This window comes from Podarcis raffonei, chromosome 1 (genome assembly GCF_027172205.1).
Source record: "Podarcis raffonei isolate rPodRaf1 chromosome 1, rPodRaf1.pri, whole genome shotgun sequence".
Lineage (NCBI taxonomy): Eukaryota > Metazoa > Chordata > Lepidosauria > Squamata > Lacertidae > Podarcis > Podarcis raffonei.
This window is the reverse complement of record NC_070602.1, coordinates 51233788-51259659: the sequence shown is the minus strand read 5'-3', so window position 1 is coordinate 51259659 and position 25872 is coordinate 51233788. Positions and strand designations below refer to the sequence as shown.

Genomic DNA, 25872 nt, shown 5'->3' with positions numbered 1-25872 from the left:
TCAAACACTTTCATCTCTGGCCCATCATTGGCTTTGGCTTTCATAACTGCCAACATGCAGCCCCTGAGAGAATTTTTTTCTTCTTGACAGGGGGTGGGGAGGGGGGGAATTCCCCCCCCCGGTGGTTTTAAGTGAACTATATCAATGAGAGATTTTTGCCCCTAAAGAAAACAACACAGCAAAGCACATTGGGTAGATTTATTTATTTATTTATTTATTTATTATACCCCGCCCATCTGGCTGGGTTTTCCTGGCCATTCTGGGCCGCTTACAACATAATCTAAAAACGTAATAAAAGCATCAATCCTTAAAAACTTCCCTAAACACAGCTGCCTTCAGATGTCTTCTGAAAGTCAGATAGTTGTTTATTTCCTTGACATCTGGAGGGAGGGCATTCCACAAGGTGGGCGCCACTACCAAGAAGGCCCTCTGCCTGTTTCCCCGTAACTTCGCTTCTCACAGTGAGGGAACCAGCAGAAGACCCTCGGAGGAGGACCTCAGTGTCGGGGCTGAGTGTCGGGGTTGGAGGCCATTTAGGGGTTTAAAGGTCAGCACCAACACTTTGAATTGTGCTTGGAAACGTACTGGATCCAAATGGTCTGCATCCTCTAGGCGTGCCTGGAGTTGTTCAGCAACCACTCGCTCAATCACCTTGCCCAAGAATGGAAGATTTGAGACTGGGTGATAGTTGGCCATACTGGTCGGGTCCAAAGATGGCTTTTAAGAAGCGGTTTAATAACCACCTCTTTCAGCGGGTCTGGGAAGGCTCCCCCAGAGAGGGAAGCATTCACTAGCTCACAGAGCCCATTGCCTAGCTCTTCCCGCTTTTATAAGCCAGGATGGGCAAGGATCAAGGAGACAGGTGGTCAGTTTCACTCGTCCAAGCAGCCTGTCCACATCCTCGGAGGTAACAGATTGGAATTGATCCCATACAATATGACCAGACAGAACCCTAGCACTCTTCTGCTCTGGCCCTGCTCCCACGGTGGAGTCTACATCTTTCTGATTCTGAGTGATTTTATCTGCAAAGAACTTTGCAAAATCATTGTGGGAGATCTTGGGGTCATCACCAGGCCCCGATGGGGGAGGTGGTTCTGTTAGATATATAATATATATCATATTTTTGAAAATCAAGCTTCATTTTGAAGTTTTACCTCATTTTCCCCCCCACCAACACTCTATTCCTACCCTGCCAGCACAGGCATGCACACACCACTCAAACCTGGAAGGTGGTCTCCTTAACCCCAGATATATGGGACTTAGTTGCGATTACCCAGTAGTGAAGAGCCCTCTCTGCATGACCAGAGGTTATTTCTTCACATTTTCAAGTCTGAGTTATGCTGCTGAAAATAGCTTCCCGTTCTGTGTTGCAGTGGGCTGCATCTCAAATTAAACCATTAACATTGGCCTTGTGGGCTGAACCAACTTTAAACCCTTTCCCCCCCTATACTCATATAACATTTATATAAAAAAAGAATGCCTTTAAATATGTTCTTTCAATTTTAGCAAATGTAGCGGTTTGGTTTGAGAGGGTTTAAAAATAAAAAGCTTCATGGTGCTAAAGACAAGTGTGTTACGGGACACTGTAATCACTTTGATTATTTGGGTTGGTTAGCAACAGGTATGTATGTTGTAGGTAGAGATAGATAGATTAGATAGATAGATGATAGATATAGATGATAGATAGATAGATAGATAGATAGATAGATAGATAGGTAGATGATAGATAGATAGATAGATAGATAGATAGATAGATAGCTCATGCCTTTCCACACACCCCTCCCATAGGGAAAGGCTGGGGAATCTCTGGCTCCCCAAATGTTGTTGGACTCCCAACTCCTATCAGCCCCAATGAGCAGGGTCCATGGTCAGGGATGGTGGGAGCTGGATGCCAGTGCGCAGGTTCCTATCCCTGGTATAAGGAGTAATTGATGTTTCTGCACATCTTTGAGAACATTATTTCTTTTTGTATGCCCTAGTGTTGGGAAAGGAGGGGCTCTAAATAGTGCCTCCCCCAACTCTCTCACCAGCTACCACCACGTGAGACCAGCCTCTGTGTTCAGGGCTGCAGGGAATGTTGAAAATACAGCAGCACAAAGAACAGAAGAATCAGGGAAACTCTCAGATAACCAGCACAGTAGAAGGTAAAATTCCCTTGGAGTCTCTACTCAGTGGATTATCTAATATAATTGTTAATTTAGCTTGGCAGGCAATTAACCTTTTCTCTTTTTTGGGTCCAGGCCTGGGGTTATAACATTGCCCCAAGCATCACCGTGTGTGTTGTATTTCCTTTTTGTCTAGCTTTCCTTGATGAATAACCTCACGCTCTTTGCCTTAACTTAGGCTCACCCATGACATCAGCCTGGAGGAGTTTGAGGATGAAGATCTCTCTGAAATCACGGATGAGTGTGGAATCAGCCTGCACTGCAAGGACAGTCTGGCCTCGCGGGTAAGGAAATCAGTGCTTCCTTAATTACTGCTAACGAAACACCCATTCCCACCCAATAGGCAGGTAAGGGATGCGGTAATTGTTTCTTTGCAGGTCAGGCCACAGCCATTTACACACACACACACACACACACACACACACACACACACACAGAGGGAGGGAGAGAGAGAGAGAGAGAGATGTACTTTCTCAATTTGAACCCCCTTCTATCTCCACCCTTTGGATCTGCTTAAGCCTTACTCATTCTCCCCAGTACAAGAAGAGGACTAGTTTGGTTCTTACCGTAGGGGACCAGACATTTTTATGATTCTTTTCTGGACGTCCTTAGACCAGCCTTCCCCAATCTGGTGCATCACTGTGCTGGCTGGGGCTGATGGGGGTTGTCCTTTAAAATACCCAAAGAGCAGCTGGTTGGGGGAAGCTGGCAGGCAGTAATGGTCCGCCTGTCTCTCTGTGGTTTGTATTTAAGTGTTCAGTTCTCTTTATGCTGCATCCTGGGTCTGGGTCACCCTGAGGCAATATCACTGCAATGCACTGTGTCTTGACTGCACCTGGAGGAGCACCCAGGCCTGAAGCAAATGCAGGTGCCGCTGCTATTGTGTGCTTATTAAGCAATCCTTCTTGCATGAGGCTCTAGACTGGGACTCATTCCCAGCTGCAGATCAGCGGGGGTTGGACTTGATCTATGAAGTATTAACTGTTCTCAGCCTTCAAGAAACTTTCCTCAGCATTTATGAGATCTGAGGGCGCTTAAATGAAGGACATCTTGTATGGAGAGTTTTGCTAAGCAAATGGGAATTGGCATCATCCTTAGATATCCTGCAATAATCTCAACTTTTGATTGGCAGAGCCTTCAGTCTATATTGTACTGAAGGTTCATTTCCTTTTATGAGGCTTCATTTTAAAAGCTCCTCCCTTTATTCCAGAGCATCTTGCATGTCTTTTTATGCCCACCTCTCACACTCCCATAGCACATGATGGATGGTTCTTATTTCTTGTTTAGGGAATTGTTTAATGTTTGATGCTTTATTGTGTTTTTAATATTCTGTTGGGATCCACCCAGAGTGGCTGGGGAAACCAACCAACCAACCAATCAATAAAATTATTATTCCCATAGCTAATTGCTAACACTAGAGGTTCAAGCCTCAGTGACAGCCAAATCCTTTTGTATAGAAGCCTTTCTTCCTAATCCCAGATATATGTGAAGTGGTTATGGTTAATTGGTGATTAGGAAAGGAACTCAGCACATGCTTGGAGGCATTCTTCTCTATGTTTACATCACACAGACCCGAGCATCAAAACTGTTGTCTGGAAAGAACTTGTGATTCTACCCAAAGTATGGTTTTGTAGATGACACCTTCTGTTTGGATTGGGGTTTTTCCCTCCCATGGAAACATTTCCTCATGGGAAACTTAAGGAGATATAATGGCCATGTGAGATTTGTACCACCACAGTGTGTTAGGCACCACCTTAGATCTGAATCTGCTGAAATGCACTTTAAATGAGCCCACAAGGGTTGCAGGGTGACTTGGTAGTGGCTCTAGCAGTACTATGTCGCGAGCGCTGCAGTGCTGATGGAAAGCAAACACAACCAAATAATCCAGGACTGTATCATGTGCCTCAGCAAGGGAGGGGCATGATAGCCCATTGGGTACAAAAGTAATTCCTGCTCCAGGATCCCAACCAGCCTTCCTGGTTTTGCCGGCACCAGAGCATTCAACCTGCCAGAACATGAATGGGACCTACCATGGGGAAGGGCCATAGCTCAGATCTGCTTTGCATGCAGAGGATTCCAGGTTCAGTCTCTGGCATCTCCAGGTCAAGCTAGGAGAGACCCCTGCCTGAGACCCTGGGGAGATGCTGCCAATCAGTGTAGACAGTATTGAGCTAGATGGACCAGTGGTCTGACTCCGTATAAGGCTGTTTCTATGCTCCTAATAGTAGTAAGGCAGGCATGGCCAAACTTGGCCATCCAGATGTTTTGGGACTACAATTCCCATCATCCCTGACCACTGGTCCTGTTAACTAGGGATGATGGGAGTTGTAGTCCCAAAAACATCTGGAGGGCCAAGTTTGGCCATGCCTGTAGTAAGGGAAACAGAGGAAATAAAATTGCTTTTCCCACCCCTTTCTGGCACCTCTCCCTTGACAGAAGCACATCTTTCCCACCAGCCTTGAAGGTTGCATGTTGAAGAAGTTGGGAAAGATTCAGACGGCAATTTGAGCTGTCTGTGAAAGCCACGGGAGATTGTAAAATGGTGGAGTTTCAAAACTGCATGGTTTTCTGACAACAGAGGCAGAAGTGTGATGCATTTATTATGTATGCCATGCTAGAGGGAAGAAAGCTGCGGAGATGTAAAGAAAAGCTGAGAGGGTTCTCTGTCGCCAGAGGAAGTGCGTTCTCTACAAATGAGATACAGAACATTTCAGGCTCCGGGGGGAAAGGACTTAATGGGCGACTTCCAATTAACCACTCTGAACTTCAACGTTTGGAACATGCTGGCTGTGACTGAGCCACGTAGTTTTGAGATGAAGCTCAAAAAGGTGCTTGAAGAAGAATAAAGGGATAGAAAACCTAGAAGAGATTTTTTTTTCTTTTCTTTCTTTTTGTAAATGAGAAGTAATTTTTAAAGAATAAACGCTGGTTATGTTACAGCTGGGCAGAGTACAGGGACACTGATCAAAACAAATACGTTGTGTATCCAGGCACTTTGCAGAGACATACTGAGAAAGGAGCTAAAAGGAGAGAGAATGATCACAGCCAGGAAAAAAAAAAAGCCTAAGACACAAAATTCTGAAAGAATCTAAAATATGACTTAATGGTTTATATGGAACTGTCAAAAATTCCCCCAAGGGGCATCACTTATGGTGGGGGGGGGGAGAGAGAGATTGAATACCCTGAGCTGAGGTTTCTACGTACCGTATTTTTCCATGTACAAGACTATGTTTTTTTCCTAAAAAATAATGTCCAAAATTTGGGGGTGTCTTACACCCAGATAGATCTCCCCCCATTTTCTTAAATTGGAATCCACCCAAATTGGGGGCACCTTATACATGGGGGCGTCTTATAGATGGAAAAATATGGTAATTGTTTCAAATCAGTTTTGATTGTGCAGACTGTAGTCATTCAAAATCAGAGCACCATTTGCAGAAAATAATGGGGCCTTGCTCATAAACTCGGGAGTGTGTTGGGTTTTCTACCTCCTTACAGTTGTATCGCTGGACTGGGTACTGCATAACGTTTCTGTTTACAAGGGCAGCTGCTGTAGATTCTTCTGGTGCTTCTTCCACCACAAATGTTGCAGTAAAGAAGCCTTATTATGACTATTCCTTTTCCAGCATAGCAGGAAGGAATGCTGTTCCATGCCCTGCCGTTCCACCTGTCCAAATACCTGCCCTCCTCCCATATCTTCTCTGGGATACAGACTAAAGCCTGTTTGCTGCTGCTGCTGCTGCTGCTGCTGCTGCTGCTGCTGCTGCTGCTGCTGCCAGGGAGGAGGATGGGCAAAGTTGCCACTTCAGCAGGAGCCACAGCAATTAGTTCTGTTGCTTCAGAGCTTTTCAAAGAAAATGCATGTTCTCTGGACTAACAGGTGGCAAGTGCAGAGAGGAAAGCTATATAGAAGGATCATTTGCTGTAACAAAGCTGTGCCCTGTTCCATCGTCTACCAATTAAGAGTAACCTTATGGAGCATGGCATCACCCATTTTTGTCTGATGGAATTTAGTTCTGCACTTCTATTGCATGGGGTAGAAGATGGCATTTTGAAACATCTTGCGTTATGTATGGGAAGTGTCTGTTTCACTCTAAAGCGCTGGTAGTTTCTTAAATAAGATGTGCTGGGTGGTTCTGGTCAGCCTGACAGCCCTGTTCTCTGAAAGCAGGGGGTTAATACTGAGAAGAAAGCTCTCCACACATGCTCAGTGGTACTGTTCATATTTATGTCACAAGGCCCAAGGCTGAGTGCTTGCATATGATTCTGGGGCCAGTCTTTGGTTTGGTCCAACTCAAATTAAGCTTCATGTAAATGGATCATGAGTAGCTTATAGAAAAGGGCATCCTGCATTGCTTCAGAGTGAAATAGACATCAGATAGGAAGAAACTGACATGAGCTGCATTTTTTAAAAAAATTGTAAGAGTGCTGCATTGCAGGGGGTTGGACTCGATGACCATTCCAACTCCACAATTCTACGATTCCATGAGTGCAAATAACAGATGTCAGCAGCCTCAAACCCTGCCTGGAAATTCATGAACTAAAGACTTTAAAGCAACACATTTCAGCAAGAACTGAAGGCTAGAAAAGCACATCCGAGCAAGTTCATGCAAGGTAAAATTAAGATATTGTATTTGTTGACCAAGAAGAGCACCCAAGCTTAAACGTACATATACACAGCCGCAGTCATAGCTGCTTTAATCAGAAGTTTGCATGCCAGAGAGCTCGTGGAAGAATGCAAACAAAACAATTCTGCTCTGAGATAGGACCTGAAAAAAGTGCTCCAGGGAAAGTATAGATGCTGTTCTGCAAAGTGTGGGTTTTGTTGCATGTAGCCAACATGTGTGGTCCAGAACCCTCAGGGTCCATGCTAGGAAGACACATCCATCTGTCCATCTCTTTGACTAAAGCTGTCTGACAGTGGAACAGGCTGCCACAGAAGCTGGTGGACTCGTTTCATTAGAAGCTTTGAAGCAGAGGCCAGAAAGCCACCTCTGAGGGATGTTGTCGTGGTGCCGTTCCTGCATTGGTAGCGGGTTAGACTGGATGACCACTGGGTTCCTTTCCAGGACTGATCCTATGGTTGCGCACACACTAACCTACTTGTAGCACAAATGTGTTTTTCTCAATCTGGAATCGTTCATGTTTGCTCTCAACATGTTGTTTTCAATCTAGATTGATTCTAGATACTACCATCTTACTAGGGTGGCTGTGGTTACTTGATATTAAAACCCTCTCCCTGATTACATCATCCATGCTTTTCCTTTCTACACCTGCCCCAGGTGAATGAAGAAGGAAATAGTGATTACCACCTTACTGCAATGAGCTTTTATTTTCAGAATGACAGTTTTCCAATGAGCACTTTTCAGGGGCAAAATATATACGTGATATATCTGGTTTGTGTGCGGACTGTGTAGGGAAAACAACCCAGTCTATCTAAGGAAAACCATGTAGGGAAAACAATTCAGTCTCCATTGATTCTAGAATAAAATTTTGGTTGTATACAGCCTAAGATTCTTACATGTGATCATCTTGCCAAAGAAAAACCCTTTGCTAAAATGCCCAGTAAGCCTGAATGCCAGAATGTGACAGCTGATGGATTAGTTTCAACACACACTGACATCTGCACTAGAGCCACATTGCTTTGACACCCTTTCAGAGTTCAAGCCCACTACAGATGTTCTGAAGGAGACTTGGGACAGAATGGCTGTCTGAAACATATGCTAACAGAATTGGGACAGACGGTGTCAGGCAGAGGAAGGGATGGTAGGTTTTCAAATGGTTGACTAGAAATTTATAACCTTCTGCGGTTGCAGTAGCAGAGCTGAAAGGGATGGCTAGCACCAGTACGCTTTTGTCTACTTTCAACAGTGTGCTTTGCTCTGTATAAATGTGTGTTCTTAAAAATCCACGTGAGACAAGTTGAGGCTCGGGAAGGTGGGTTAGGAAAAATGGGCTTTAAAGGAGGGGAGCAATGGAGAGAGGTATCTCAGAGGTTCCCCACTGCTGCTATAGCTGGATGTATAGGTAAATAATCCTGAGCACTGCCCATATCAAGCTATACAGTTGCCAATTCTTAGGGCCTTGTTTTGTCTAACATTGTTTTACTGCCTCCCACAATGGAAGCTAGTTTGTGAGGTTGAGGAGCTGCTCTGCCATACTGCAGTGCAAAGTAAGTTTGAATAGTTTGCCATTCTAGTGAAAAGAAGTGAAATGCTGGAGTGGTAATCATTGTGCCACATTTTAAACCTTCAGTTTTGTTTATACCAGTTAATCGGGAAGGACCACAAAATAATTACAATGCAGTTTTGAAAGCGATTCATTATTGCATATAGCCTGTTCTCCTCTCTTGGCAAATACACTCCTTTCCAGGCCTCCAACATTTCTGGATAATGGATCTCTCCAGACAGGAACTTGATGCTGCTCTGTCTATTACTTCATAGTGCACCTGCCATTCTTAAGTGCACCATGTAAAGTAGACAGCTTGATGATCCCCAGCCCAGCTCCCCAGAGGCAAGTGGTGACTGCTCATGCATATGAATGCTCTAAAGATGTGTGCTGTATCATCAGGAATAAATAGTGGTTTGGAAGAGGAGGAAGAACTGAGAATGGAACTCGGATCTACTTATGTAGAGGAAAGACTGAACTTTTCCACTGATATGATTCCAACATAGTATCAGGAACTCAGGCAAAAATAAGGAGATTTTCTCAGTGAAAAATACTCAGAATTGTATTCTGATTAAAGATAAATGGTGCTATGGAAAGATGGTGAAGCTAGAGTGATAGGGCTAAGCACACACAAAAAAGTTCACGAAGAACCTTGAGTTGTAGTATTTTGTTGGCCTTGCTGTGCCATTAAACCCCAGGGAGGAGAAGAAAAAGAAAAGTCTGAATGATCTGTTGTCCATGGAAATCATGATGCAGCAATTCTTAGTGCAGCTTCAGTGAGCTGCATATTATTAAATCTATACTTACGAAGAACATAAATCTAGAAAATGGATCACAAATCAAGGCCGGGCAATTGAGAGAAAAGTGCATCATAAGGCAAACTGGGAATGGCACAAAAGCAAGCATTTATAATAGGGATGGAGAACCTGTGTGCCTCCGGATGTTGGGCTCCACCTTCCATCAGCCTCAGCTAGCAAAGTAGCCAGGGATGATGGGAGTTGGAGTCCTACAACATCTGGAAGGCACACAGATTTCCCTTCTGTAATTTGAGAGATTATGTAGTATATAGTATGCCTGCATCTTACACACATTTAACATGTGCAATTTCACCTATACACAGGCAGGGTGGAGTTTCTCCCACAAGAGCTTGTGGGATGTCCTGCAAGATTTTGTGAGAGCTTCCCTATCATTCCCAGAGCCAGAGTGGGCCTTGCTGAGAAGGAAGGCCAAGAGCTTAAAATCTCTTTTTGCATGGGGAACCCCAAGCGTACCAAGAGCTTTTAAGTTGTCAGCCTTGCTTCCTAAGAGTGTTTGGGGGAGACAAATCATGAGTCTGTGAATTAACTCAGGATAACGCAGCAGGAGGAGGAGGATCAGGGGAGAAGTGAAGCAGCCAGGCTTTTCTTTCTAGGTACCTGCACATTTTCTTGTGCTCTCTAAAACCATGGTTTGGTTGAGCACTATATGCAAATGAAGCCATTGTGTGGCTATAGCTTTGCAGTGCAGCAAGTGGTCTTTAGGAATATGTGGCGGATAGCTTTGGCTCATTTCTTAGCTAGTAAACATATTGATGATAGAAAGAAATTTCCCTCAAGATCAGTGTGGCTATTGACCCAGAAGGAGCGGGATTGTCTTCCAGCATATTATGGGGCTTGGCTCACTTGCTTGAATTACCTGGATCTATGTGTTCTGCACAGACTTTTCTGTGGAGCACATGCTCCCTTCATCTGCCACCTTATGTGTTCTGAACAGTGTCAGGAGATGAAGTGTACGGGTGGTAGTCTGGGTATGTTTGGCACCAAGGAGTTAAAATCAGTGTATCTTTGTCTCCTTTCAGCTCTTTGGTTTTAAGACACTCTGGGGCTTTTAAAAAATGGTTGTACAGCTGTACAAATGGTTTCTTTCTTTTTAACTTAAAGCTCTTGTTACCTTAAAGACTTAAAGATTCCTTATTTACCACAGAAAGGCATTGAGAAAGCTATTTCCTGTGTCATAGAGCGACCCAGTGCATAATATTTACATTTTCAGAATGATCCATAGGCACTTCGGTGGAGACACTTTGGGGATTTGGTTTTGCTTACCACTGAATTCCTTATGAGTTCTAACAAGAGTTAGGAAAAATTGCCATGCTCAAATTGCCTTGGCGTTACTTCCTTAAGCTATTCGTATTCATTAGATTACTGCAACGTGTTGGGCTGCCTCTGAAGACTGTTCAGAAACTTCAGCTGGTGAAGAATTTGACAGCCAGGTTCCTCATTGGGGCAAGACAGTTTGAGCATATTACGCCAATCCTGGCCCGACTGCACTGGCTGCCAATTAGTTTCCAGGCCCAATTCAAAGTGATGTTTTTTGCTTATAAAGCCTTAAACAGCTTAGGACCGCAATACCTCAAGGACCGCCTTTCCCCATATGAACTAATTTGGATCCCGTGCTCCTCATCTGAGGCCCGTCTTCGTGTGCCTGCTCCATGGAAGTTCCAGGTGGTGTCAACACAAGAACAGGCCTTTTCTGCGTTTGTGGAATGCTCACCCCGGGAGACTCGCCTGGCATCTTCATGACATATCATTGGTCGCCAAGCGAAAGCGTTTCTCTATAACCAGGCCTTTGGCTGATTAACATTCTGTGGCCCTTTAAATGTGTTTGTGGGAGGAGGAGTTACTGGCTTCTCTTGGTTTTATTATGAATTTGGTGTTCTTATTTTGTATTTTTATCTTGCGAACTGCCCTGTGATTGCCAGATGAAGGATGGTATAGGAAATTAATACAGTCGTACCTTGGATCCCGAATGCCTTGTGACTCAAACGTTTTGGCTCCCAAACGCCACAAACTCAGAAGTGAGTGTTCCGGCTTGCGAACGTTCTTTGGAACCCGAACATCCAACGGGGCTTCCACGGCTTCTGATTGGCTGCAGGAGCTTCCTGCAGCCAATCAGAAGCTGTGCTTTGGTTTCCAAACATTTTGGAAGTTGAATGGACTTCTGGAACGGATTCCGTTTGACTTCAAAGGTACGACTGTACATTGATTGATTAAATATAGAACTACTAGGCACTCTCCAGTAGGTGGCAGCTGAGGTCAGGATCAGTTTTTTGTTTTTCTAGAACTTGCCCTCTGCACCAGGGGTAGGGAATCTATGACCCTCCAAATGTTTCTGGCTTACATCCTTGATGGGAGTTGGAGCATCTAGAAGGTTACAGCTTTCCCCTTCCTAATCTACCCAAAACCCAAGTTTGGGTTGCTTAGTTGCTAGAATTGTGACAGAATAGCAAGAGCATCTGTAGCTAAATTTTGGAAAACTTTTTGTTTGGGCATCCTAGGTTATCGGTAAGTCAGAAGTCTGGCAAGTAGCCTCAGTTTAAAAGATTTCACATGAGCAAGGAGGTTCATGGTCGAATGACTCCCTCATTGTATACAGTATGCACTTTAAACTTGTGAACATTCTGCTGTATTTGCTTGGCAAATTTATTTTTAAAAATTAAAAAGGGGGTGGAAAGGGGGCAAGTGTCCAGGAAAAAAAGACTTTGGCGATTGCACCCAATCTCTGCATACAGAAAACCAAGCAGAGGACTGAGAAGGCTACGTCAGAACCCTTTCCTCAATATCTAGTTTTCTTTACTCAGGGGTTCTTTGGATGAAGAAGCAGTCTCATCACGTGAGCCTCCACCTGCATCCCAAAGTGCAGGCACAGGTTTACTAGCTGAGATTTTTTATCTGTATTTCCCCAACTTTGTCCTGCAGAAATTATCTGTTACACAGTAAACAGAGGGGGTGGGAGTACGGTGTCCCAATTATTTGTTAGGGCTGCTGTGAGGAGTGGTTTGTAAGAGCTTTTGATACGGTGACAAGTCGACAGCTTCTCTTCTAGGTGGCTTTGATTTGGAGCTTTGATGCCCTTTCACAAGGAGATGGTTGCTGCTGATGAATTGCGACTGCCTGACCCACCCTCCTCCGCTTCCTAGCCTTATTACTGCTCTCATTCTTTCTCTCCCTCCCTCTCTCCCTCCCTCCGTCCCTGTTTTATATCCTGGCAGAGCCATGTGAATCTGCAGACCAGTGGCGTTCTGGGAGTGGGTGGAGGGGAGGCCAGCCGGCTCCAGGCAGAGATGCTTCAGCTAGACCTGATTGATGCTACTGGGGATACCCCAGGCGACGAAGGGACGGCTCCTGAGCCGATCAAGAAGGAGCCCCCGCCAGTGACCATGGACACCTACAGACCCAAGCGGCCCACGACACTCAATCTCTTCCCACAGGTGCCTCGGACGCAGGTGAGTCCCTCGAGCAAGAAAGGGGGTGAGGTGGGTAGGGATCTGCAGGAGAGGGCAGGGCAGGAATAAGACAAGCACTGTGTCGTAGATCTGAATAGACGTGTTTTGGATTGCTCTGTGATCGTTCTCAGTCACTGTCAAGCAGAAGAGGAGAGCTGATAGTTTCCCCCTGCAGAAATAAGTCACTGTCTGCAAAGCAAAGAAAGCATGTTCACCTCCCTGAACTCAAACCTCACATTCCCCCCCCCCAATAGTTGTGTTGCTTATGGGCAAGAATGTGCTCTAATTGGTGGGGAGAGCCTTTGGGGTGTCTTGGAGCTCTGCATGCTTTATCTTTCCATAAAGATTGTGAGAGTCAATGGTAGATTCTGGGATTAGAAGGTGGCAGGGGTGGGGAGACTGGGTTTCAGCGCTTGATTTCTGAATTGAGATGTTCTGGGGCTCAAACCACTGTAGACGTTATAGTCTTTAAGTAGGAAATGCTGCTGTACAATCCCAAGATTGTGTGGTGTGTGCACATGTGTGTGGAGAGAGGGGGAACCTGTTAGCTGTGAGAGGAATGTACTCTGAACATGCTCAGAGTTTAACATTATTTCTGTTCAAAATATGTTCTGAGTCTGATAGCTGACAGACTGTGGATTAGAATAAGTTTTAGTGAGTTAAGAAGGCAGGGAATCCATTTTGGAATGGACACCGTTTTGGGGAAGCAAGAATTACCTCCCCAGAAATGAGACCATAGGGATAACATCCTGGAAGTGGTTAATCCCTTTACCGGGAGACGTTTGGCTGGGATAACAGCTCTGCTGATGAAGGGAGGCTATGTGCAGTGTTTGTGTGTGCAAGCGGGTGTGGGTGGAAAGAAAGAAAGGAACAGCTCATGCTCCTGCATGCTCAGTGGGGCTTACCCCCAGGTAAGGAAGTTAACACTTCCGTATCCTTTTGCCTGGGAAATATCAAACCGTTCCACAACATCTCTTCTGTGCATTCCCGTCCTCAAATGAGTCATGCAAATGATAAATGCCAAGTTTCCTTTAGAAATTCTTGGCATGTATACTGGTGCCTTGTTGTTTAATTTATCCTGCGTCGAAATGGTTTATAATGCATTCAGTCCATGGTGACCTTCTCTTCTGTTGAATGGCTATAGAATTGTGCATTGGTTCGTGCCTAAGGAATGAAGCTCTAAAAAGCATCAAGATTCTGGACTTGGCCCAGAGAATTGTAACGCCATCTTTGGCCACGCCAGAGTTGTCTATAACCTGTTGCGTCCTAGGAACCATGGTCAGGAAAGATATATCCCCTGAACAAGATTAGACGCCTACCTGGGGATACTGGTCAGAATAACTTAGTAGTAGTTCAAAGGGGATTTGCTCAGAAAAAAACAGTGTGGGCACAGAAGAACCAAAATTACAGAGGGGCAGCCATGTTAATCTGTTAAAGTAAACACAAAGAATCCTGCAGCACCTTAAAGACTAATGGAATTATAGTAGCATTAGCAGACTGTACCACACTTCATTACATTAAAGGAAACAAAATACAGTGGTGCCTCGCAAGACGAAATTAATTCGTTCCGCAAAATTTCTTCTTGCGAGTTTTTCGTCTTGCGAAGCACGGTTTCCCATAGGAATGCATTGAAAATCAATCAATGCGTTCCTATGGAGACCGTCCGGGGACAGAGGGGAAGCGCCCCGCACCTTCCCCTCTGTCCCCGGACTTGTTTTAAAGCAAGGGGCAGCGGGGAGAAGATTGCTTCTCCCCATTGCCTGCCCCGCAATCTCCGGGGACAGAGGGGAAGGCGCGAGCGCCTTCCCCTCTGTCCCCGGACCTGTTTAAAGCAAGGGAAGGGGCAGCGGGGAGAATCGCTTCTCCCCGTTGCTGTCCCTTGGTTCAAAAGGGGTCCGGGGAGAGAGGGGAAGGCGCGCGTGCCTTCCCCTCTGTCCCCGGAGATTGCGGGGCTGGCAACGGGGAGAAGGGATCTTCTCCCCGCCGCCCCTTGCTTCAAAAGAGGTCCGGGGACAGCGGGGAAGACGCGCTGCCCTTCCCCGCTATCCCCTGAGCTTGCGGGGCAAGCTTCGTTTTGCGAAGCAAGCCCATAGGGAAATGCGTCTTGCGAAGCGGCTAAGAAAACGAAAAACTCCTTCGTGTAGCGAGTTTTTCGTCTTCCGAGGCGTTCGTATTGCGGGGTACCACTGTACTCCAGTTAGCTCTGATGGCTAGATCATGGTGCTGATAATGCCAAGGCTGTGGGTTTGATCCCCATAAGGGCCACCTGCATGTTTCTGCATGTAGAGGGTTGGACTAGATGGCCCTTGGGGTCCCTTCCAACTATGATTCGATGGTGGTGTAAGGAAGAGTACTTGCGATGGGAAGCAATTTTACCAGGAAGTGGGAAGAGAACTTGCTGAAAGTATTCAAAAGGGAGCATTTATTAGAAGTAATAGGAAATGTGTGAGCAGTCCATTTTGGCTGTGTTGCGTGATACTGGAAAGAGTTTTTAACTTCCCTATATCTGCAGCATCCCTCCTCCATCCGAGAGCAGGAGTGTAGATTTCAGCGCTCCGTGCCGTAACTGTTTGCAGGCTAGCCACCTGCAATCTCTTTATCTGCCTCTTTGTTGTTTAGTCTATAAAGCAAGTAGGGTTCCACATGCAACAAGAGGCTATTTTTAATCGTATGCTGTTCTGGGATATTGGCTCCACTTACTATATAAGAAGATTTTCCCAGTGACGTTAGCAATGGAAAGTGCACCGAAAGGCAGGTGCTGCTCCGTGCAGCAGATGGTGAAGACTGCATGTCTCTCTCTCTCTCTCTGTGTAGGTGGGGGCTGGGAATTGGTACCATTATGCAATTGACAATAGAGGCTATTAAAGCTCCAGCTGAAGAGCTGAACGGCTTGGGCTGGAGGAAAAGGGGACAAGGATAGAGCCCTCTTATCTTGCCAACCTGGTGTAACTCCCACCTTGGCCATACTGGCTGGGGCTGATGGGACTTGTAGTCCAGAATACCTGGAAAGTACCAGGTGGGCCAAAGCCACTCTCATCATAGCTGCGCCTCCAACTTCCATAGGAGAGTAAAATTGGAAAACACCTACTGTCATAGTCTCATGCACCCTGCAACATTCCCTCTGGCGCCCAGGACCATGTGTAACTCGACTGTACCCTGAAATTTCTGCAAGAGATACCCCATTTGTTGGCTTTAGCACTCAATGCCAGCAGTTTTGAGCTCTGTCTTAGAACCAAACAAGATGAGATTGAAGAATAGCCGTGTTTGAATTTTCACAGCAGATGCACCTGCGGAGACAGCCATTATGATGAAGACCACAATGCTGGGTGAAAGATTAATCCTTGAGCAGGACCTACTGGGAAAGGTGCCCTAACAAGTATTGATAGTATACAGGCACCCAGTGCAATTCCCAAATAATAGTTGTCTCCACTTTGGGATCCCATACAGCTGCTGAGCTGTTGCATTTTGCACTATCTGTAGCTTCTGGACCCTCTTCGAGGGCAGCCCCGTGTCGAGGGCATTGCAGTAATTCAGTCAGTAGTCTACCAGAGCATGAATAACGGTAGTTAAGTTATCCCAGTTCAGGAACAGCCATAGGTGGTGAACCAGCTGTGGCGGGGCGCATAGGTGCCGGGGGGGGGACAAGCTCCCCCAGTATTTCTGATGGAAGGACCAGGACCCCACAAAATTCTGTGGTGACACGCATGCACACTATGGGGTGTGCTTGCATCATGCACTCAAGTCACGGGGTGCCCACACCTTGGGGCATGCGCGAGTGACACCAGCACACCGCGAGGCGTGTGCGCACACTACAAGCACACCATGGGGCATGCTGATGTCACGGGGCCCTGGGGTCCCTCAATTATGGGGTCAAGGTGGAAGCCCTGGCTGGGCATGTTCATACCTTGCCTTCCTGGACATCCAGTCTCAACTTAGAATCAAGGAGCACTGCCTGCTCCATATCAGTGAGTGTGAATCCCTCAAGAACCAGTTGCTTACCCTGTTCCTGGACATAGGAATCACCTCCCATCTTGTCAGGATTCAGCTCCAGTTTATTGGTTCTCATCCAGCCCTTGACGGCTGCCAGACTTTGGGCTTCACCTGACTCAGATGGTATAAACAAATAGAGCTGGGTGCCATCCACAAATGACTGGATCTTCTCACCTAGCAGTTTCATTTGTGTTTAAAAAGTGTGGGGGAACAAGGTAGGTGCTTGATGATGACCCAAAAATTACTCTGCAGATAGCAGAACCATCACAGTACAGTGCTCCCAACTCTCAGTTTGCAGGGCTGCTCCAGGAAGATACCATGGTCTCTGGTATCTAAAGCTGCTGAGAGATCCAGGAGAACCAACAGGGATCCACCTCCCCTGGTATAGGGGCTGATGAAGGGACTAATCTGACTGATCCCTTCATGATGGATGAAGGAGCTGATCTGGCTTGCTTTACCAAGACTTGGGTGAATGAGCTGGGTGGGCCTGCCTGGGTACTTGGTACAGCACCAGACTGAGGCAACAACTGTTGTTGTTGTCCACAAAAGCACAATCTCCTTTTCCAGAAACCTCTTGATCTTGGGATGGGGTTCAAAGGTCTGCCCCTGGTGTTGGGCCAGAAAGACAGTATGTTTAAAGGAGACAAAAATACTATTCTTGCAGATTGTGCATGCATACTATCCCTCATACTGATGTATTATATTTATTTCTTTTCAATAGAGGGGAGGTGGGATTTCCAGTCCAAGATGCTGAATCACCAGAGTAATGTTAATATAAGCTTACTGCCGCAGGAGAATGAGAGTGGTCTTGGGGAGCAAAAACAGCAGGGTGGTGAGGGTTATGATGCTGCTCACTGAGAGTGTGTGAGAAAAAGGGGTTTTTTTAGGCCAAGGCAGGCCAAAAACATAATGCAGTCCTCTAAGGTGAGTCCCCCACTCTCCTACTAGCTAAGAAATGCTTTCTGATTCCAACTCTTCCCTTGAAGAAGGAGTTTCAAGTGTGGGTGCAGGAAGAGGGTTGTGTGGGGAGGGCAGTCCTCACAGGTGTGAGTGTGATGAGTGATTTTGACTTGTCCGTGTTTCGCTTCTGCATGTGGGAGTGGATAGGTAGAAGAATTCACAGAAGGCTATGTATGGCAGGTACAAGCAGCCATAGGTGTTGGGAGAATAATGAAAATTAAATAGCTGTAGGGGTGTTTATGAACTAGGTGAGTAATATTCATAGAAGTTAAATATGGCCTGGAGTAAGCGGTGATCTCACTTGCTCCCCTCCCCATACACCTAGTGCCAGGAAGAGCCAACAGAAATGAGTAATTTCCCAGATAATAAAGGTGGCAATTTACGTCATGGGCTCTTCCTCAGCCAGGCTGCCCTGAGCGGGCTCTGTGGGTGCCTTGACTTGCTGTTTTAATGTACTTTTCCCTGAGAGGGAAAGCTGAATATGTCTCCAGACTGACTTAAACTCTCCTTTTATCCTGTTGGTTTTGCCTGTTCAGGAGCAACAATAATGGCAAAATCTGGATGCTAAGATTGTCCGTTTCCAAAGGAACAGGCAGGAGTTTCCAGGGCACTTAGCTATGTCAGCAGCAGACCTCTCTCCAAGCTATTTCTGCTGCTCTGTCAGTCCAGCTATATATCTGATGGGGGGGGTGTGCAAAGGCTGGCACTGAGAGCTGGAGTCTGCAAGTAACCCTTTCAGGCCTGGAATTTCCTGAAAAGGCCTATAAGAGCTGTAACGCAGATCACAAGATCTTATTCTGATCTGGGCAGAGTCTCACTTTGCCATCTACCGTTTTCTTCTTCACACATGGGTTGGAGGAATATGACATTAATTTTGGCAAGGAGACATAGAAACAGCCATGGTCCAAACTGTGGCATTTCAAAGCTAGTTCCAGTGCATTGCTCTGCATTCATGAGACTTCCCCAGATCTGGCTTCCGGACATAGCATCATCAGTCAGCAATACGTATGACTGATCTGTTCAGACAAAATACTTTCAGGCATGGCAGTTGGTGCTGAAATAATCCTGTGGAGAGAAATCCTAGTTCCAATTTCATTCATTTATTTAGATCTATCCTTTAACCTTGTTTACACACTTTATGGGCCAATATTGCTGATATGCTTATCGTCCCAGCATCCAATAAAAAGGAATGTGTTCTTAACACGTTTATATCTTTGCTGTCTTCTGTACTGTACCTGCACCTGTTTAGTACATTTTTAGAATTAACAATAATTTCCCTGATTCCATGGCACCAGTCAGATTGGTTCTGCTATAAGAAAGCATGTTTTATTTTATTATGTTAAAGCATTTAGAAACTGCTTAATATTTTTAAAATCTCAAAGCAGTACGCAACTTAAAAAAAATTATTGAAACAAAAATACAGCATATTTGTTCTGTGAACCTCCCTAAGACCTCCAGGTAAAGGGCAGTATATAAATAAAATAAATAATAATTAGTAATAATAATAATAATACCAGTGAAACTGTAGTATAAAATGAAGAATTAAGGCTAATGAAGACAGGGTCAAATAAGTTAGAGAAAGCCTGGAAAAGGGTCCACCTTTGTCTGAAGCGAATGATGGTTGCTGCTTCACATATGGCAGAGAGAAGAAGCCCTAAGGAAACATCAGATGAAAGGTGTGTTCATACAGAGGTTTCTTTCTCAGTCGGCTAGAATTGCTCATTCTCATTACAGTCCCCTTTTCACATTAATAATAATCATATGTTCACCTCCTACATTGCAATTCTTGGATGCTGCATTTGTCTCCTCCAAAGTCCCTTTCAAGTAATCTAATAAATCGGAAAGATCACAACAGATATCTTTGTTTTCTAATGTATGTGCAAAGTTTTATCTCCAGCGTTCCCTGTGTGGTGTTTCATAGACTTTATCTCATGTCAGCTACCATTGATAATTGTACCATTAAATCCAAATCTCTCTCCCTGCTAGAGACACTCAGTTGCTCCAAAGGAGTATGCTTGCTGGGCAGTGTGTCAAAATGTCCTGGTGCAGTAAGGATCTTTTGACACTGCATCAGAAGCATCACTGTGTTGCAGTGCAGAGCAACTGGATTGTCAAAAGGGCATAAGGATAAGCGTCCAGCTTCCAGCTCATCCCTTTCCCTCAGACTTTACAGCACTGCTCTTGCGCTGAATGTGATTCCCCTCTTAGTAATTCCCTCTCATGAAACCAGACGCCGTGTCTTCTTCCAGCAACTCTTGGCCAATGTTCCTATCTCCAAACACACCCAACAAGCTGCAGCAGAAATTGCAGAGTCAGCAAGGCCAGTCTGAGTGAAGGACCTTGTACCACTAGTGTCAAGTATCATGGGTGGAGGAATAACTATGTTACAAGCTCTTCAGGAACAGGGAGCCCTACCCCTCTCCAGATTATGAGAGCTTCAAGTCTTTTGTCTGTGGCACATCATGCAGAATGCCCTCAATCACCATATTGAGATGGTTGCATAATGCCTCCAAAGAACTCTGTTGATTCCTGTCACAAGTGTATGATCTCATAATCCCATTCTCTGGTCATCTGAAGTGTGTGTGTGTGTGTGTGTGTGTGTGTGTGTGTGTGTGTTGCGGGAGAAGCTGCTTCCTTTTCTGCTAGCTCCTCCTCTGGACATGCATTGGCAGAAATGGTTGCTGTTGAGGCAGCTTGAAGCCTGTACAGTTGCCACCGGGAGCCACGCAGAGGCAGATGGGGACATGGGCTCCTTTGCCCCAGCACAAGAGCAGCTTTCAAAGCTATGTTGGCAGCTAGTGGCAGCCTCTCTCTTTCATTGGCTGCAGAGAGGACAGTCTCTTGGGACAGTATATCCCACTGCCCTCCCTTCTCTTTCTGCCTCTATGTACTGCTTCATGCAGGTCCCGGGGCATTTCTTTCGTACTGAAATCCAGCAGCACGCCAGGCAAACAAAGTGGCTAGGAAACAATGCTTTAAGTCTCCAAGGCCTAGGAAACTTCTAGCTGCAGGTTTAGTTTTATTTTGGGGGGATATTGGGAGGAGCAAATGAAGGCTTCCAAAGGGCTGCAGGAGGAAGTTAGGCTTGGGCAAATGCAGCTGAGGAAATAATTTAACATAGAAAAAATAATAATCTAATTTCAGCAAATACAGCAAAATGGCAACTGGGAGCAGCAAATGAACAAGGGGACACATTAAATGGCTTGTAGAGAAATTTGAGGGTGTTGTTCTGGAGTCCATCAGAAGTTTGCTTTTACGTCCATTGTTTTTGTTCAGAAAGTATGCATGCCTTTTGTTAACCATTGGTGCAAGTATATTTCCTTGCCCCTGCCTCTCCCATTGTACATATAGTAGTTTTCTTACTTGAATCCATTTAGAAATGTTATATGCTGCCGTTCTACAAGCTTAGCGTTCAATGTACACCTTCCTTCTGCTTGGCCTGTGAGGCCCTGGGGGCCTGTTTAAGATACCCTTTTGCAGGAGACAGTGCTTTTTAACTTAGCAGCAGAGGAAGAGCCTTTCCTGAAGCTGCTTCCTGTAACATTCTCCTCCACCTCTGCCCTGGGAAAGCAAGGACTTCCCTGGTAGAGAGATGGGCAGAGAGTCTGGTGGTACCAGGGCTGAAGCCCGAGTGGGTGAGCCAAAGCAGCCTCTGGGAGTAGCTCCCTGAGAGACACAAAAGGGGCGGAAGCAGCTAGAGATGGGTTAGGGGAGTGACCCTGCTTGCCTCTGACACAGCACATGGCAGCATCACTGGGCACAGGCTTTCCAGAATCCTTTAATTCATGATAGCCAAGGAATTATGATAGCGATATTCAAATATCTGAAGGGCTGTCACATGGATGATGGAGCAAAATTGTTTTCTACTGCTACCAGGGGGACTCAAACTGATGGATTCAGATTACAAGGCGATTTCAACTAAACATAAGGAGAAACTTTCTCACAGTAAGAGCTGTCTCAACAGGTGGACGACTCTCCTTCATTGGAGATTTGTAAACAGAGGTTGGGTGGCCATCTGTCAGGGATTCTTTAGCTGTGATTCCTGCATTGCAGGGGGTTGGACAACATGGCCCTTGGCTCCTTTTCAACTCTAGAATTATAGGATTCTATGCTTCATAGGTTGTGCACCTTTAAAAAGCATACACCCTTCTCATAAAAGTGTGCTTTAATGTCTGGTACTCCAGTGAATGTCTTGCTCCATGGCCTTATCCAAGTAATAATATTATTTTTGATAGGATCTCTTTGTGAAATACAATGGATACAATGGATATCCTGATTAATTGGCTACCGGATTGATAGCGAACATGGTGCCTTCCAGATGTTGTTGGGACTCCCAAGTCTCATCATTCAACTAACATGGCTAAGCGATAAGAGATAATAGGAGTTGTCATCCAGCAACCTCTGCAGAGCACCACCTTGACTCACTCTGGGCTGCTGCTTTGGAGGGGATGGAGAAATGCCAGGAGCTACGCTGTAAAATGCAGCTCAGCCCATTGTGGCAGCAGCGTGTTAGAATGCCTGAAATTCTTTGACTATTGGGAACAATGGCTCATCCACATTTACGTTTGCCCTGCCACTTACCCCTGGGAAAACCTGTGATTCAGCGCTGAATCGGAACAAACAGCAGTCAGCTTTTCTGCAGAGTGCTGTTTGCTCTGATTTAGCACTAAAGAGAGAGTTTTCCAGGGCAAAGGTAAAACCACTTGGAAAGAGAGAGCATTTGTGTGATTCAGTCTCCCTGCAGCAGTGAAGCACAAGTGAATGGTACCAGGAAATGTGACATTTTGCTTCATTCTGACGAAGGCTTGGGGGGTACTTTCTCCCCCCCCCCAGTCCCCATGCCTTGCTCCATCTCCTCTCCTTTTTCCCTTTTCTCTCAACTGCTTCATTGTGGATCTGGCCTACAGTGGTTCTGGCATCTGCGGCTGCAGCAGCAACAGATGGATTTAGCTGTTGAATCCCTATGAATGCACACAGACAATAGCTGGAGGGGGGAGGGGGAAGCAGCAGGGCCATAGGCTGGAGTTTGGGGGGGGTTGATGGGGCCCCCTTTGTGCCATGCGCCGTTTACCCTTGCAGCTACAAGGCCGCTTTGTTCTTTTGCTCAGGACACTCTGAATAACAACTCTCTGGGGAAAAAGCACAGTTGGCAGGAGCGAGTGTCCCGGTCGTCATCCCCTCTGAAAACTGGTGAGTTCATCTCTGTACAGCGACTGGTTCTCTTTCTATCTTTTTCCTCCCCCTTGTTGCATGATGGTACATTCTCTGGCGCTTGGACCTTCTCACTACATCCTTCTAATGTGTTTTCACTTTGGCCTGCATCTTGAAACGGATGCTATAGTTTTATTAATTGACTGGTGGCACACGAGCCATGGGGGGTTGGGTTTGACTTTTCCTGCCTGCTCTCCTTCAGAACAGGCTTATTCTAAAAATCCAAGACCAACTCACAACGTGGCTCTTGTTACATCAGCTCAAGACAATCAGTGGCAGAAGAGCTAGTGTGATAAGGTTGGGTGCAAGTGCTGGAATTGGGTTCAAAAAGCCCCGTCAGATAAGGCACTCAATAGATGGTCTGAGAAATTAACTCTCTCAGTCCAACTTTCCTCACAGGGTTGTGAAGTGAAAACAACATGAACAGCATTCTGGGGTCCTTGAAGTAAGGGGAGATATCAAATTAATAACAATACTTGGGGAGGAATCCAGTGTCCTGCTAAAACTAAGTTCTGTCAGCGAGAGCATTTCTGCTTGCCCAGTGGAATGATCTGCCCCCTCATCCTCCTCTACACTGTTCTGCTTGATGGACATACCAATCTCTCCTCTGCTTCTGCTGCATGCTGTTCTGAGGGTTCTCCCAACCCTCCTGAGCAGATTTAGGGAACGTGGAGAGGAGAGTTCTGTTGCACTAGCAGGACACATTGTGCTGGCATCTGCTTGCACAATAATTTAGTTGAATCCGGCCCTGAGGGCAAGATTTAACTAATGAGCCCTGCGAGCAGAAACCTGGGCAAGGACTTCCACTAGTGCAACAGAGCTTTCCTCCTTTCCCCACTCCCATAAAATTGGCTGTGTGGAAGTCAGGAGAAAACCTCTGGAACCAGAGGTGTAGGAAGGTCAGGTGGTACTAGGTGCGGAAAGATTCTCGTCACCCCCCACCTTTGATTTTATTTTTTTTTACCTGCAAAAATGGTTTTACGTTATTTCATATTTTCTTACAAAGGAATAATAATAAGTATTAATTAATTAATTAATTAACTTTTATTTATATCCCACCCTTCCCGGCCGAAGTTGGGCTCAGGGTGGCTAACATCAGATACATAACATTGGTATAAAATCAAACAATAATTAAATTACTTCCTAAAAACATGTCAAAATCAAATTAAAGTCTAATTAGATGGCTTTTCAAGGTTAGGGTTGGGAACAGTAAGTGCTCCACTGAATTGAAATTTCAGCCTTCACAACATAGGAAAACAGCCAAGTAAACAGCTATTTTCGTGGAGGAGGGTCAAGATATTAACTGATATGCATGAAATTTCATATACAGTATAGCTATATAATCCCTAGTGTAGTAAGATAAGACCTTTGGAGCAGGCATTTTCAAAAAAAAAAGTTTTTTATGAACCGCCCTAGTATGGCAGTAGTTGTTCCTTGATAATTTGTGACCCCCCTCCATGATGGAACCTGGACGGCCCCCCCATTCCTACGCCCCTGTCTGGAACAGGACATGGGAGGAGGAGAAAGCAGATCTTCCATCAGGCAAGCAGAAAGGCTTGTGCTGACAGAGCAATTTGCTTAGTGTGCTACATTTATTTCCTTCCTCTCATAAGATCCTTGTGGTCCCTGGAAACTAGTTCCTTTCGTATTTGTTCCAGTTTTGAACTTACTAATTCCAAAGATTGGCCATTCCAGTTAGAAGGTTTTATACCAACTTTGGGGTGTGAATGGTAATACTTAGGACTTGGTATACCAACTCTGCTTATTATTGGCCCTGACTATTGTAATGTCCCAGAGGCCCCACCAAGTGAAACAGCTCCTCTCAGCTCCTTAGATTCAGTCCCTTGGGTGACTGGACTTCACAACAGCTGCATTTGCCACCATTCTGAATTAACTGTGTTGAGATGTACCCAGACACTGTTGCCCTCATTCCTTTGGCTGACATAAATTCTCTAACTCCACCTTACCCACCCTTAGGTGAGCAGACCCCTCCCCATGACCACGTTTGCCTGAGTGATGAGGTCACTCACCAAAACAGCACAACCTCCACCAAAGATCGGGGCACATCCACGGAGAGCCCGTGCCGGCGTACGGCTGCTACACAGATCGCTCCAGCCTGTGTTGCCTCGTCCCGGGCACCGGAGAAACAGCAGGTTGCTAACCGCCCCCCACCACAGAACCCCACCGTTGTAGTAGTGACACGGGGGCCAGAAGCTTATCGGGACCGCATTCGCTACCAGACAGATGTGAGGCTGGAGGCTACTGAGGAGATTTACCTCACACCAGTGCAAAAGAATTCTGACCCTCTGGAGTCTGAGAAGCCATTCATGTCACAGTCCAGTGATAACCGGATGTCCATCAGCTCTGACATAGACACTTCCAGCTACCCACAACTGGCAGGAAAACCTAACACCTCAATCAGCGAGGAGGATGAAGTGCTGGACTATCTGTCCTCACCTGACAAAATGAACGCACCAAGGACTGTGTATGGCAGTAGCAGCAATGGCGGCTACCGGCCCTGCCATAGCCGCCAGAGGGCATCTGTGAGCTCCGACACCAGTGCCCTCTCCTACGATTCGGTCAAATACACTCTTGTGGTAGACGAGGACGTGCAGCTGGAACTCGTAAGCCTGAAACAGTGTTACTCAGGTTACAGCGACGAGAGCGATTCAGCCACTGTCTACGACAACTGTGTCTCCTCACCCTATGAGTCAGCCATTGGGGAGGAGTATGAGGAAGACGCCCTGAAACGTGACTCTGTCTGTCTCTCTGAGGACTCCACCCCTGAGGCAGACATCAATTTCTCCAAGAAGTTCCTCAACGTCTTCATGAGTGGACGGTCACGCTCCTCCAGTGAGTGCTGGGGCAAATTCCAGTATGAGCATTGGTATTGGAGCGGGGGGGGGACCTGAAATTTCACAGCATATAATAGCAGATTTCATTTGCTCAGGCATTAAAACCCAGTGCCTTGGGGCGGGGGGGGGTTACAAGGAAGTTGCTGGTCAATACAAGAGACAGTGCCATGAAAAATAATCTTGTTAAGACCAAAGGTGACCTCAGAAGACCTTAGAGCAACTTGGATGTGTAGTTCAAGAAAATGTCTAATACGTTCAAGAGCAG

At 45.8% G+C, this 25872-nt stretch overlaps 1 protein-coding gene across 3 annotated transcripts in view; it reads left to right on the top strand.

The window, feature by feature from the left end:
• The window catches only part of MAPK8IP1 (mitogen-activated protein kinase 8 interacting protein 1), a 59304-nt gene that overhangs the window by 21781 nt on the left and 11651 nt on the right, over positions 1-25872 (top strand). For all 3 annotated transcript variants that reach the window (XM_053387320.1, XM_053387315.1, XM_053387317.1), the window contains exons 2-5: positions 2344-2449; positions 12358-12591; positions 22650-22731; positions 24730-25605. In XM_053387320.1, coding sequence (XP_053243295.1) covers positions 12430-12591; positions 22650-22731; positions 24730-25605 — 1120 coding nt within the window. In that variant the 5' untranslated portion in view covers positions 2344-2449; positions 12358-12429. The remainder of the gene's footprint in view (positions 1-2343; positions 2450-12357; positions 12592-22649; positions 22732-24729; positions 25606-25872) is intronic.